This window comes from Hyla sarda, chromosome 1 (genome assembly GCF_029499605.1).
Source record: "Hyla sarda isolate aHylSar1 chromosome 1, aHylSar1.hap1, whole genome shotgun sequence".
NCBI lineage: Eukaryota > Metazoa > Chordata > Amphibia > Anura > Hylidae > Hyla > Hyla sarda.
Window position 1 is genome coordinate 304,860,499 of NC_079189.1, and position 15,258 is coordinate 304,875,756.

Below are 15,258 nucleotides of genomic sequence, written 5' to 3' on the forward strand. Positions count from 1 at the left end.
CACACACCGCTAATGACTGTCAGCACTGATCCAGCCGCTGTCCATCATTACCCCTTTAGAGGTTGTGAGCAAAGCCGATCATGGTGTCTAAAGAAAGTTAGATACACTGTTAGCTCAGTTGGCTCATCAGTATAAAATGGTGATGGACAGCACCAATACCTGCCTCCTAGCGCTAGTTTGCTAAGCCAATAATGCAGCCTGGAGTAGTCACGCTGTGTCAGTGGAGCACTAAGTAATAAGCATAGCATTATACAGTGAATGCAATCTAAAGATTGTACGTAGAATATACTGGTGGCAGGTTACTTGTGCACCCTATCACTAACACTATCCACATTCAGGATAGCAGCTTTTTACACATATCAGTGCCCTTCCACATTAATTATAGAAGTTCCCTATGGGGACTTAAAGTGTGTAAATATATATGATGAATATATATCTCTATCTATATCTATATCTCTCTATTGGATGTAGAGTAGCACCTCCAAAAGCAATAAATGATGAGTAGGTAGGGTGCAAGCGGGTCGCTTGGGCCCCGGTCCGGGGTCCAATTAGATACAAAACAAGCCGTGTACGTCCTTGCTCTACCTTCTTTCTCCCATGCAGACCTGCGTCATCCGGGAGGGATAGATAAGATGACGTGGCTCCTTTCTCCTGTGCATACCTGCATCCTCTGCCCTGCCTCCGCTCCACCCAGCTCTAACTTCGGAAACCTTCGGAGAGCAGAGGGGAGGAGCGGTCGCAAGTCTGCACGGGTCTCAAGTTTCCACCTCACACCGGACTTCCGCTATGCTACCCGGAAGACTGAAGGAGGAATCTGTTTGTAGCACCGCTGCGCCACACAGTATTCAGCGCGGAAGAAACCATACTAACCACTGGACCGCCAGGGCTGACTGTGTCCCTCCCCCCTTAAGGTAATGAGAGGAAGGAGGGGGGGGGGGAGAAATAACTTAAAAATAAATGAGAATTTCTTAATGCATTAAAAATAAATCTGCAGCACCCCTAATCCCACACACAAAGCCACCCCCCCCCCCACACACACAGCGCAACCCCCCCCCCCCGACCAATCAAAAAGTCCCATCAAAACAAAAAATGGTACAGATAAGAACAGATCACAGTGCAAAAAACAAGCCCTAAAACAGCCCTTAAAAAAAAATAAATAAATAAAAAAAAAAGGATAAATTATAACAATCATAAAATATATCATGAGAGTATATATATATATATATATATATATATCTATATCTATCTATCTATCTATATATTTACATGATATATTTTATGATTGTTATAATTTTTTATTGTTCTAATATAATTTTTTTTAAATATAATAAAATATAATAATATAATATATTTTAATTATATAATTTTATTATTTTTATTATACAATATCCCCCCCCCCCCCCAAAATAGTTGCAGAGTTGTGTTTTTAAATTCCCCAGATGAATAATTTTTTGGTATAATCATGTCTCTGAAGATGGAAAAAAAAAAAAAGTAACACATTTATGGTTCTTATAATGGCTGAGACAGAAAAAAATAAAAAAAATTTAAAAAAAAAATTAAAAATGGGCTGCGTTCTTCACAAGTTAAAGAATAGATTTTGCTTTCAAAAGCTTACCTTTCTTTTGTTGTAACCACGTCCCCGTGGGCGTTCATAATCAATACGTACTGGATCATGAACTATTTGAAAAAAAAATTACATTTTTTTTATAAATGTTAAAATCAATTACTTCAATGTAGTTAGTACAGCATGTATTTCAATAACCCAGCATATAGAAGCATAATCTGGAATTTTTAACGTTCATGAGCAGAAAACTGTATAACACCCACAGCACTGTATGAAAAAAAAAAAAATTCCAAAAAAACTATTTTGCCTTAAATGGGTATTCCAGTTTTCCAAATTTTTGGTAGTTCATCACATAATGGCAAGGCATGTCATACTGTATATTTAAGTTATGTGAGGTGCCCTTTTAAAGAAGGAGTAGGCAATAGCCAGCAGGAGATGAAAGTCATGTGTCCTCCATCCTAAATTTGGGCTGGCCAAGTTGCAACGGCAACCCCTTGCAAGCCAGGCACCTTGGGGTTTTGGAGAGCATGTCATAAGGCTGTACCTGCTTTAGGTAAAGATGGAGGGTACTTGCCAGTCTCTGTTTGGAAGAGAGTACTGTCAGAAAATGTAGTTTTAGGCCGATGCGCAGCCAGAAAATCATAAAAAATGAGCACCAAGTCTATACTACGGACACACTGGGGACAGGATAAAAGCAAGTACTAGCTAAGCGGTGTAGTACCTTTTTTTCTTTCCTTTTTGGGTCAGATAACCCCTTTAAAATGGTACCTATTAAATGTAATATATGATAGAAAATGTTTAAATTAGTGTTAAATTAACCCCTAAGTGTTTGCCCACCACAGGTCCTCCACCTGGTCCTGCTAGCAGCAGTCTGGCAGAGACAAAATGTTCAGAGCAGCATAGCAGAGTAAAAGGAAGAAAGGTGTCCCCCAGCAGGGCTTCAGATGAAGTCAAACCTGCTAGATAATGCCCCTTCCCAGACAATGGAGCTGACAGACTGAGGAGAATATACAGCACAATATCAAGGGAGAAAACTAAAAATAAATAAAAAAGGGCGGGTTTTGGTTTATTACGATGGTGGGGGCTTGGGGGAGTGAACTGTGGTGTTCAACTGATGCTTAACTGACACTTGGTGTGTCACTTAAGCCTGAACGGGTAGGAGGAGGGTGCAGGCAGCATGACTAATCAACTCACTTAAACAAGAGTTTATAGGAAAAGAAAACATTCTTACCAGTGTGCTCCTTCACAAGACACACTCTTTTGGGTGGGAGCATGCCAACCTTGAGATTAGCTACTCTCTTTCGAGCTATCGGTGGCCTAGCTGGAGTAGGCATTTGGCTAAATGCAGCTACAGGAGTTGCCTCGATGCTTGGAGCTTCCGCAGCTTCACATTCTGCATCAACTTCCACATCAGAGTCATTTTGTAATTCATCGCCGGTCCTTATGTTTTCTAAATCAGAGTCCTCTAGCCCAATTTCCTCATCAGAAGTTGCCTCTTCTTCAGCTGCCTTAAACTCCTCGACTTTACTCTTATAGAATTTGTATGCAGGGCTTTCTTTGTCACATAAAAACCTTAAGAGTCAGAAGGGAACATAATTTTATTTTTATTTTTTTATACACAATACAAATATATACACACAAATACAATATATTTAATTCATATAACACAAACCAACTTGACCTCTGTATTTAAGTATGAAAGTGTGCACAACTAAATCCCAGAGATGGCACCCTCATTAGACACTTGTAACATATCCATGCCAAAAATATCTGAAATAGGCATATCCATTAACAAAACTATCAGTCTAAAATAAAGCCTTCAATGTATCAGTTGTTGTCAAATAAAGTCTTGGTGGTCAGTAAGGATTTTCTCCTTGGAGATAAGGCGCGAGTGTAAAAAAAAAAAAAAGGGGGGTGGTGTTCTGGAATGCAAACGTCAGGTGATGAGGCTCTTAAAGCTGACAAATCAGTTAGGCGCCAACTACACTGCTCAAAAAAATAATGGGAACACTAAGATAACACATCCTAGATCTGAATGAATGAACTAATGGTATGAAATACTTTCGCCTTTACATAGTTGAATGTGCTGACAACAAAATGATACAAAAATGATCAAGGGAAATCAAATTTATCAACCCATGGAGGTCTGGATATGGAGTCACACTCAAAATCAAAGTGGAAAACCACACTACAGGCTGATCCAACTTTAATGTACTGTCCTCAAAACAAGCCAAAATGAGGCTCAGTTGTGTGTGTGCGCGTGTGTGTGTCCTCCACGTGCCTGTATGACCTCCCTACAACGCCTGGGCATGATCCTGATGAGGTGGCATATGGTCTCCTGAGGAATGTCCTCCCAGATCTGGACTATAGCATCCACCAACTCCTGAAAAGTCTGGTGTGCAACGTGGCGTTTGTGGACGGAGCGAGACATGATGTCCCAGATGTGCTCAATCGGATTCAGGTCTGGGGAACGGGCGGACCAGTCCATAGCATCAATGCCTTCCTTTTGCAGGAACTGCTGAAACACTCCAGCCACATGAGGTCTAGCATTGTCTTGCATAAGGAGGAACCCAGGGCCAACCACATCAGCATATGGTCTCACAAGGGGTCTGAGGATGTCATCTTGGTACCTAATGGCAGTGAGGCTACCTCTGGCAAGCACATTGAGAGGTGTGCGGCCCCCCAAAGAAATACCACCCCACACCATTACTGGCCCACCGCCAAACCGGTCATGCTGGAGGATGTTGCAGGCAGCAGAACATTCTTCACAGCGTCCCCAGACTGTCACATCTGCTCAGTGTGAACCTGCTTTTATCTGTGAAGAGCACAGGGCGCCAGTGGCGAATTTGCCAATCTTGGTATTCTCTGGAAAATGCCAAATGTCCTGCACGGTGTTGGGCTGTAAGCACAACCCCCCCACCTGTGGACTTCAGGCCCTCATACCACCCCCACATGGAGTCCATTTCTGACCATTTGAGTGGACACATGCACATTTGTGGCCTGCTGGAGGTCATTTTTCAGGGCTCTGGCAGTGCTCCTCTTTGCACAAAGGCAGAGATAGCGGTCCTGATGCTGGGTTGTTGCCCTCCTACAGCCTCCTCCACATCTCCTGATGTACTGGCCTGTCTCCTGGTAGTGCTTCCATGCTCTGGACACTAAGCTGACAGAGAGCAAACCACCTTGCCACAGCTCACATTGATGTGCCATCCTGGATGAGCTGCACTACCTGAGCCACTTGTGTGGGTTGTAGACTCCGTCTCATGCTACCTCTAGAGTGAAAGCATCACCAGCACTCAAGTGACCAAAACATCAGCCAGGAAGCATAGAAACTGAGAAGTGGTTTGTGGTCACCATCTACAGAACCACTCCTTTATTGGGGGTGTCCTGCTAATTGCCTATAATTTCCACAACCCGGGCTGTGGAGTTGGTAGATAAATGTTCCGACTCCGCAGTTTTATGTACTTCTGACGCCTCTGTATTAATATGCGAATGTATTTTATAAATTCCTTGAAGGAAAGAAAGGAAACATACCTTTCATTACCACAGGACTACTGGCTGGGAAGCCAACCGTCTACTGTATTGAACAGTTTGTGTGCTGAACTGCTGCTGAAGATAGGGCAGTGGGAGGATCTAGGAAGGGGCATTATAAAACATGATTTCCCTAGTAGAATCCCATAGTCATGTTAAAAGTTTAAAGGGGTACTCCGCCCCAAGACATCTAATCCTCTATCCAAAGGATAGGGGATAAGATGTCAGATCGCCGGGGTCCCGCTGCTCTGTGCGTAATGACGGGTGATACAGGGGACGGAGCAGCGCAACGTCATGGCTCCGCCCCTCATGCCATCACTGCCCACCCCCTTTATGCAAGTCTATGGCAGGGGGAGTGACGACCACCACGCCCCCTCCCATAGACTTTTATTGAGGGGGCGGAGCCGTGACATAACGATACTCCGGCCCCCTGTATTGCCCGTCATTATGCGCAGAGCGAACTCGCTCTGTGCAGTAATTATAGCGTGGTGCCGTAGCGGCGATCCCCAGCAGTGGGACCCCGGCGATCTGACATCTTATCCCCTATCCTTTGTATAGGGGATAAGATGTCTAGGGGCGGAGCACCCCTTTAAGCTAACAATCGAGTCTACAAGTTTTTATAGCCTAAGCTGAATAGCAGCAGTTTTTCCAATGGTTTACAGCTTCAGTCTTGAACTATTGACCCTCCATTCCCTTCACTTCTACAAGTGTCTATCTAGTCCTGCAAAAAACACATTTACTTAATCCCTTATCAGTGAGAGGCTAGGTTACCCATGGGTTCCCTGTAACAGCAGAACACAACACTATGGAAAGTATAAGTATTGCCACTCCTAATTGTGTGTTGCGTGCCATATAGTTAAGCACATGAAAAGCATGCTTCTTCACGGTCACTTAACGCGTTCATTTTGCGGTTACATGAGGCACTGCATGCATTGGTCTTTATTCCTAAAAGTAGAGAAGTCATTAATTATAACATTTTGTGAACTGGGACATTTAAACTTGCTTTTTTTATTCCAATCTAAATTTAGTAGGAGTCTGAGTCGGTCAATTGTTTGCCGACTCCAGGTACCCAAAATTTTGTCCGACTCCACAGCCCTGTGGACAACAGCATGTGAAATTGACTGTCAGTCAGTGTTGCTTCCTGAGTGGACAGTGTGATTTCACAGAAGTGTGATTGACTTGGAGTTACACTGCGCAAAAAAAAATTAAAGGAAGCACTTAAACACCACAATGTATTTCCATATGGCCATTTTAAAAAGGTCATAACATTACCATTACCACCCCCACCCCCCCCGAACAAGTTCATATGGCATACTGAAGAGGTTTTTATAAAGCTCTAGTGTGATTACTTCCTAGTTAAACCATAAAAATATTACACATGACATTTAGAAAGGGTATACATTTCCGCTACTCTTACCAAAACTCTGGGTTATTGACACTGTTCTCCATGCTGAATTGCTCTATTTCTGGTCCCATCTGAGCAACAAACTGAGCCAACTTTATAGCAGTATCCTGGGTCTTTTCATCAACTATAGGGAAAAAAAAATGAAGAAAATGGTTATATCCCCACTGAACAGCAATAAAGATAGCTTAATACCTTTAAACAGCTCACAAATTTATGTGATCTGACCCTAGTCTGAAGATCCCACAGAAAAGTTGTGATAAGTCACTTTTTCAAATTTCTCAGCTCCCACTGAAGTAGATTTGAGTGGGGGTTTGACAGTAACACTGCATCCTTTTTAATGCTGAAATTGGTACAGATTGAGTCACAGACAGCATTTTTTTTTTTGCCCATGTGAACAAGGCAGGGATAACATTTGGATGCCATAGGCAGATAATAGAAATGGTGGTGGGCCCCCTACATAGGCTATCAGCTTCAGAGGCTCACTAATACATCATTAGAACATATAAAGATCTATGTTCTGTCCCTTAAACTTTCCCCTGCCCGGAAAAAGTGACTGGGGAATAAGAGAGGGGAGGGGGATAAGTGGCACAAGTCGGGAAATTAGACTGCCCCTTTAATAGCCACACAGTTACATGCAGAAGGAGACATTTGATCAGCAGGATTAGAATCAGTGTATTATTGTATTATCAGGGAAAGTAAACCGCCTGGTAAAAGCAATCGCATGGCAGATGTTTTGCTTCTGTATGCTATTCCCTATTGAATCCATAAATGTATTATTTGCTGGAGGGCCATTTTAAGACAACGCAACAAGCTAGGATAACCCTCTTAACAGGTCACCTACAATATAGCCTTAAAAGCAGACAAAAAAATGTGAAAGAATTTGCTACAAACCATCTACAGCCATTGGGTCTATTGCTTTTATCTCTGGAACTTTCTCTTTCTCATCAATTGTAGTATCAGTCTTAGAGCATTCATCTGGAGTTTTCGGAGTCTCGACATCTACTTCACAAGCAGAATTGTCTGCTATGATTTCTTTTGTTTGTTTAACTTCTAGCTCTTGTTCTTCAGTTTTGATTATCTCTTCCACCTTAACAGAAGGAGACGCCTTTGTCCTGCGGCTCTTAAGTTTGGTCTGCTTCCTTTTTTTTGAGAAGGCCAAGGTCCTGCGGAGCCTTTTCTTCAAGGCTTGTACCTTCCTTGCATATAGCATTGCCCTCACCGACTCACAGGCCAACTCTTCTGGAGTGCGTTTACATTTTTTTGTCTGTGTGCTTTGTACCTGAATATGACCTTTGGAATTCTGAAATTCTGCAAATTTTTGACGATAATATGTATACTCATTGCTATTTTCATCAAACAAGAACCTGAAAAAAGAATACAAAACAAGTTACGGAAGTCCAGCCACCTTATAGGCTATGAGCATGCTGGGCTAGATATTTCTATGATCGGTGAAAAATTGGTGGCAGTAAAAGCTCAAACAATTGATATCTAAACTCTCTTTTACCATATATACTCTAGTATAAGCCGACCCGAATATAAGCCAAGGCCCCCAATTTTCCCCCAAAAGCCCAGGAAAAGTTATTAACTCGACTATAAGCCTAGGGTGGGAAATACATCATCCCCCCCCATGTAATCATCCAGACCCCCATCGTCATCATCCCCCCATCAGTGGTCTTAAACCTGCGGACCTCCAGATGTTGCAAAACTTAGGGTGAGCTGGTCCGGGCCATCTATGCTGCAGGGACCGTCCGGTGGGGATGGTTAGTCGTTGCGGGCTGTCCATTTTCACCGGGGGGGGGGCTCCTCTCCGCGCTTCAGCCCCGGAGTAGAGACGTTGCCTTGACCACGACGCACCGGGACGTTCATGTGCAACATCCCCGTGCGTCGTTGTCAAGGCAAGGTCACACCTGGCCTGAAGCGCGGAGAAGAGGCCCCCCCCTGGTGAAAATGGACAGCCCGCAACGACTAACCATCCCCACCGGACGGTCCCTGAAGCATAGATGGCCCGGACCAGCTCACCCCAACTTCCCGCCAAGGGGAGGAGAGTACAAAAAAAAAAAAGGGGTGGTGGGGGGGCTGGATGATTAGGAAGGCCGCAGTGGTCTTCAACCTTCGGACCTCCAGAGGTTTCAAAACTACAACCCCCAGCATGCCTGGACAGCCAATGGCTGTCCGGGCTTGCTGGGAGTTGTAGTTTTGCAACCTCTGGAGGTCCGAAGGTTGAAGACGACTGATGAAGGGATTGACAGGCGGAGAGTTTACTCGTGCATTAGCCGGGGGGCGTTTTCAGCACGAAAAATCGTGCTTAGAAACACGGCTTATACTCTAGTATATAGTATATATATATATACACATATACACACACACACTTCAGAAAAAGAACCCTGTCCCCTTTCCTTACAAATCTTAAAATTGATGCATGTTACTTTGAAGCTGTTTATTGTACAATAAAAACATTTTTTATCTTTATTCTCTGGGTCAAAATGATTACAGTGGCATCAGACTTTGTTTTACTACTTCATGTTTTTTATTTTTCTAATCCCTTCAACTTTATTTTTTTAACTTTTTGGTCTATTGTAGGAGGGCTCCTTTTTTTGCAATGTGAGCCATAGTTTTTACTGGTACCACTTTGGTCTTTCTGGTTGCTTTATGTTCAGTTCTTATATATGATGTGAAAAATTAGCAATTCTGCTACTTGTTCTCTTTCCCCCCTCCTGAAATTTTGACACATTTGTCAAATTTTACATTGAGGTTAAAATGTTGTCAGCACTAACACCATTCATACTACAAATTTGTAAAAAGGTCTTACCAAAATTCAGATTTTTCTTTATCAGCCTTGTTTTCTTTTTTTGCATTTTCTAGAAGCTGATCAATAGCGGCAACAACTTTTGGATCAATGACTTTTTTCTCTGTAATGTAAAAGACACTTTGAATATTAGTCCTATACAATGGGATTTGGCCAGCAACAGTATTACATGTATGGTAAAATGGATCCTTGTTTGCTACTATTTGTTTCTGACAGAGCCGAAGTAAAGCTTACTGTAAATGGACCATAGGAAGCACTGTGGTATAGTAGGGATAATATATACACTAACTGGGGCCTAGGGTCTCAATAGTCACTTTGCAGTAAAGTGGTATCCCAGCACCTATGGCTGTCCTGTGGGCTGCGGATCTCCTCGGGCATGCCTGCTACTTCTGTGTTTGTGTTGTATTGTTTACTATTAGAGATTAGCGAATTTACAGTAAATTTGATTCGTCACGAACTTCTCGGCATTTGAGGACTTATCCTGCATAAATTAGTTCAGCTTTCAGGTGCTCCGGTGGGCTGGAAAAGGTAAAAGGTGGATACAGTCCTAGGAAAGAGTCTCCTAGGACTGTATCCACCTTTTCCAGCCCACGGGAGCAGCTGAAAGCTGAACTAATTTATGCAGGATAAGCCATCAACTGCCGAGCCGAGAAGTTCATGAGGAATCGAATTTACTGTAAATTCGCTCATCTCTATTTACTATGTTCATGCACTTTATCATATTCACTTTTGATATATTATAGATTAATGTATGCAGAATAACTTTACAATGGCATGTTATTAAAAATTATGCTTCTTTCTATTTAATTTTCCACTTTGAAGAAATGACCACTAGGGGTCTCCCTACCAGTCCTGGCAGCAAGCATTTCAGACTCATGCTGGAGTCCTAAACACTACGAGCTGCCAGTCTGCTTTGTTCACAAAAGGAGAACACTCAGAGCTGCCAGCCTGCTTTGTTCACAGCCTGTTTGGCTGTGAACAAAGCAGGCTGGCAGCTCTGAGTGTTTAGGACTCCAGCATGAGTCAGAAATGCTTGCTGACAGGACTGATCGGGAAAAATACAATAGAAAGAAGCATATTTTTCATTAACATGCTATTGGAAAGTTATTCAACATTCCTTAATCTAAAATATATCAAAAGTTTATTTGATGAGAGGTACCCTTTAAGAGAGAGATGCAGTAGTAACCAGATGACCCCTGCTACCCAATGGAAACCCTCAAATTGTCCTGTATATAGCGAGTTGCCCAAGTTAAGGTGGAGACAGTGTCCTGAGCAGAGCTCCATGGGGGAGATTTATCAAAACCTGTGCAGAGGAAAAGTTGCCCAGTTGCCCATAGCAACCAATCAGATCGCTCCTATCATTTTTAACAAGGCCTCTGCAGAATGAAAGGAGCGATCTGATTGGTTGCTATGGGCAACTCAGCAACTTTTCCTCTGGACAGGTTTTGATAAATCTCCCCCCATGTAAGCTGCGGTTTGGAAAAAGAGGTGGAAATGTGCGAGGTGGATCCAGAGGGAAGCCCATAGAAAATATCTTCTCAAGTCAGCCCCGCCATTCTCCAAGTGTTCCCCTGTACAGGAGTTTGAGAGTCATACCCTGGCGGTGATCGTAATTGGACCTTGTCAGAACTCTAGTCAGTATGGTATATCATCTCAAGTCTTAATACTTCAAGTAGGTGAAAAGCACCACAAGTCCCAGCAAGGCAATAAGGCTCCCAAGGGTTAAACTGCATCCCTTCTACTTTGCTCCGAACTGCATGTTGTACCATTTACACCTGCCTCCTTAGACCGTGCATAGGCTAAGGGTACGTTCACAGTGCGGAATTCAGCGAGTAGAATTCCGCACAGTGAACTTTACCATCAGTGTGAATGGGTCTTCCGCAAGACCCATTAACACTGCAGCATTTCAGCGATGTTGAAATTGTTCATGAGCATGTTCTTTGTGCAGAATCCTGCGAGTACTGCATAGCCGTCAATGGTGGCGGCGCAGTGCCCATCAGTCCTACCGCTGAAGTACCATTGGCGGCGGCCGTCTGACAATTTCTTCTCAGAGATTTTGCAGTGTGAACGTACCCGAATGGCGCCCTGATGTCACAAATCGACAAGTACATCTTGCACCCCTGTGTCACCACAGTAGTGTGCCAATAAGCCTAGTTCTTATTCTGCATAAGGCTTTGACCACAGGTTTATATGCCTTTTAAGAGACCTAGTATTTAACTTTTTTTTTTAAGTTATAAACGTATTTAAAAGTCAGTTAACAGGATTTTGCAGTTATGCCTTGCAGCAGTGGGGGGGGGGGGGGGGGGGGATTATTCATTTGTTGCAGATGTGCACCAGCGTTAAAAGGAAAACGGTCATCCCGTTCACCCACACTAAACTCAATACACCAGGTTACATGTGGGTGAACGGGAGACCAATGCAGGCTCTCTGACTAATCTACATACCTTCAGTCCAGCACCCGATCCCTCTGAAGATCAGCTTCTATCTGCACATTGGAAGCGGGCCCATCGCCTGGAATTGAATATTCATGGTCGCTGATCACATGAGCGCTCAGTAGGCACAAGCGCTTATGTGACCAGTGACCATGAATATTCATTTCCAGCCGGCAGGTCCACCTCCTGCACGCAATTCAGAGAAGACAGAAGGGGATATTCAGAGGGACCAGGCGCCGGACTGTAGATTTGTTCACCCGCACTATAAACGCGGTGTATTGGGTTGTGTGTGGGTGAACGTTTTCCCTGAAGCTCACCCTATGCAACCTGAGGAGCCGGGAGATACATTCCCTAGAGTCCCTCACTTAACTCCTTGCCGCTTTTCCTTTCGGTTTGGGAGTCTTGGGATCGGTTTTCGGATAGACAACCCCCCTTAGCCCTTTTACTCCCTCCTGATACCCATGTCCCTCCTCCCGCCCAGTTTCCCAAACCCCACCCTCTTCCTCATGATATCCTGCTATTCTTTCCTCCTCCACCCTCCTATTCCTTTTGTCTTCCTTGTAGTGTCTTGTTCTTGTTGGTCCTCTCTAGGTCATGTTTTGCTCTTTTCTGTTTTGGATGTCCTGTTCTTGGGCCTTCATTGGTACTTCACTGGTGCCTTGGTTATATTGTAAGAGCCGACTGACCACTGGATACTGTGTATATGGTACTTTTGGAACTATTGCTCGGTCATTTTACCTTGCTCTTAGCCATCTTTTGTAACTTTGTGTTTCCCATTGACTGGTTCTATATTGTCATTGACTGTTCTATATCTATATTGTTTGTGACATTTCTTTATGTGAAAACTTAAAAAAAAAATTAAAGTTAAAAAATAAATAAAGAATGTGGTAACCCACACAGGGGTCGGCCATTGTTTTTTTCACAGCCTCCCATGTTTGCCTTTCTTGCTATATACACACACACATTCTGATACAGTTCTAGTTTGATCTTCCCGATTAACTTTGATGCCTTCCTCCCTTATTTACATTATAATCTTAACCTTATTTAAACTCCTCCCCACAGGCTGCTACCTCTAGGGCTGGGTTGACATGTAGTAATTTGGTCAATACCTTTAACAAAACAAAGTTTTGGCTAAAAAAAAAAAAAAAAAGATTAAGAAAAAAAGACTGATCAAATACTGTGTGTCAACCCAGCCTAACATGAAGGTGAACATTAGTTACAACAGAAACAATTAAAATGACAATTTACAGTTTACTTCTAGAGTTGTAGTAATAAATAGCAACTAACCTTGACTCTCAGGAGCCGGAGCAGGCTTTACTTCTTTTTTCTTTGCAACATAAATATTTTCAGGTACTTTGAGTTTGGATTTTAAGGTAAATTTATTGCCTTTGACTTTAAGCCATTCTCTCAAGTGTGAGATGAACTCATTTCCAAACAGAAAATGGTTTTTGTAATTTGGAGACTCTGAAGGCTTCAGATTTAAGCGAGGGAGACCCAGTACATCAAGAATATTATTCTGTCTAGAATTGGAAATCAATGCAAATGTTTGACCTATTAGAACCAAAGATTTCTGGCACAATGACACCGTACCCCTCAGGGCATCAAATAGCTCTCTAGGGTCTGTAAGGAAAGAATTCATTAGCTCGAACATGTTAGAGGAACGCACCAAAGGTATTGCACATTCTAGCAAATACTGCTGGACAATCATCATCTCCTTGTCAAATGGTTTGATCAGTTTAAAAAAATCATCCTTGATGGTGACAGTTTTTGTTCTGATCAACAAATCCAACAGATCGTTGTCAATCTTGGGGCTCTTCAGTGGAATGGGAAAGGAAGCTCTTACATTTGAAAAGCACTGTGTTCTGTGCTGAGGTGTCATTAATATTTTGAAAGAATCCCATATCATGTCAAGTGTGTCAGTATCGGTGCTTACTTCGAGCAGAGCCTTCTGTTGTCTCAGAAGATCCAAATCATCCCTAGAATTGAATTTGGCCCATTTTATAAGGCGTGTTCCTAATTTAATGGCTAAATCACTGGGCTTATTTCCTGAAGCAGGTGAAGCCTTAGTAACGGCTACACCTGCTTTATTACCTCTCCGCTTTATGGGCACTTGTCCCATAGGTCCTTGAGACTTGAAAATATTCACTGGACCCAATGAGTTCTGAGGATGGAAATCCCGGAACATTTCTGAGCGGCCCACTGCAAGATCTGCTTCATGATGAGGCCGATCAAGTTCCCAGTTTCTACGATTAAGGTTCAAGTCTCTAGCAAACAATTCTTCACGTCTTAAGTCTTCAAGTTCACTGAATCGGCGATCTGCAGCATTCAGTTCCTCTCGGAACATCCTCTCCTTTACCATGGGGTCAGCAGAACCCCATCTGTCCAAAAGAGTATCCAAGTTTCTTCCACCAGGTTCTCTGTCTAATTCACGACGGTAAGGCTGGCCTCTCATTTCCATATCCCAGCTTCTGTCTAGAGAACCGCTATCACGCATTGAATACCTTTGTTTATCTCTGTAAACAGATTCATTGTCATTTATTGATCTTCTTGTTGAAGATGAACCTATTTAAAGAAAAAAAAAAAAAAAAATTTATTTTTAAATTACAATATAAAAAAAAAAACGTGTCATTCTAGGAATGAACAACAGTTACATTTATAATAAAGCAAAAAGTAATGATTAGAGATGAGCGAACTTACAGTAAACTCGATTCGTCACGAACTTCTCGGCTCGGCAGTTGATGACTTTTCCTGCATAAATTAGATCAGCTTTCAGGTGCTCCGGTGGGCTGGAAAGGGTGGATACAGTCCTAGGAAAGAGTCTCCTAGGACTGTATCCAACTTTTCCAGCCCACGGGAGCACCTGAAAGCTGAACTAATTTATGCAGGAAAAGTCATCAACTGCCGAGCCGAGAAGTTCGTGACGAATCGAGTTTACTGTAAGTTCGCTCATCTCTAGTGATGATGATGACTACATTGAGAGCACACAACATGAATACACTACAAAAGCTTACCTGACACTCATAAGCATAGTACCTATATACTAGTAGGGGTGTGAATCGCCAAGAATTTGGCGATTCGATTCGAACCGCGATACCAGTGTGGCGATTCGATATATCGCGATATATCGCGATACCGTCTAGGTGACGATACATCGCGATATATCGCCCACCTGGGAGCATTCATAGATCCCAATAGACGCCGCTGTCAGCTTTGACAGCGGCGATCTAGTACTCCGGTGCTCACTTTTCTCATGTTATCCCGTCCGGGCTGCAAAATAAAATAAAACGCACTTTCTCTTACCTGCCAACGAGCCCGCGGAGCTCCGGTACAGGTGTTCGGTCCCCGGGCTGTATTCTTCTTACTTCCTGTTAGTCCGGCACGTCACATGGAGCTTCAGCCTATCACCAGCGGAGGCGGGACATCGCTGCGGCTGGTGATAGGCTGAAGCTCCATGTGACGTGCCGGACTAACAGGAAGTAAGAAGAATACAGCCCGGGGACCGAACACCTGTACCGGAGCTCCG

General features: G+C 43.1%; 1 protein-coding gene across 5 annotated transcripts in view; it reads right to left on the minus strand.

Moving 5' to 3' along the window:
- Positions 1-15,258, minus strand: part of SUGP2 (SURP and G-patch domain containing 2) — a 71,557-nt gene that overhangs the window by 43,082 nt on the left and 13,217 nt on the right. For all 5 annotated transcript variants that reach the window (XM_056518181.1, XM_056518182.1, XM_056518186.1 and 2 more), the window contains exons 3-8: positions 13,023-14,297; positions 9,307-9,406; positions 7,389-7,861; positions 6,510-6,621; positions 2,796-3,136; positions 1,616-1,677 (exon numbers count right to left, since the gene is read on the minus strand). In XM_056518181.1, the coding sequence (XP_056374156.1) occupies positions 1,616-1,677; positions 2,796-3,136; positions 6,510-6,621; positions 7,389-7,861; positions 9,307-9,406; positions 13,023-14,297 (2,363 nt within the window). The remainder of the gene's footprint in view (positions 1-1,615; positions 1,678-2,795; positions 3,137-6,509; positions 6,622-7,388; positions 7,862-9,306; positions 9,407-13,022; positions 14,298-15,258) is intronic.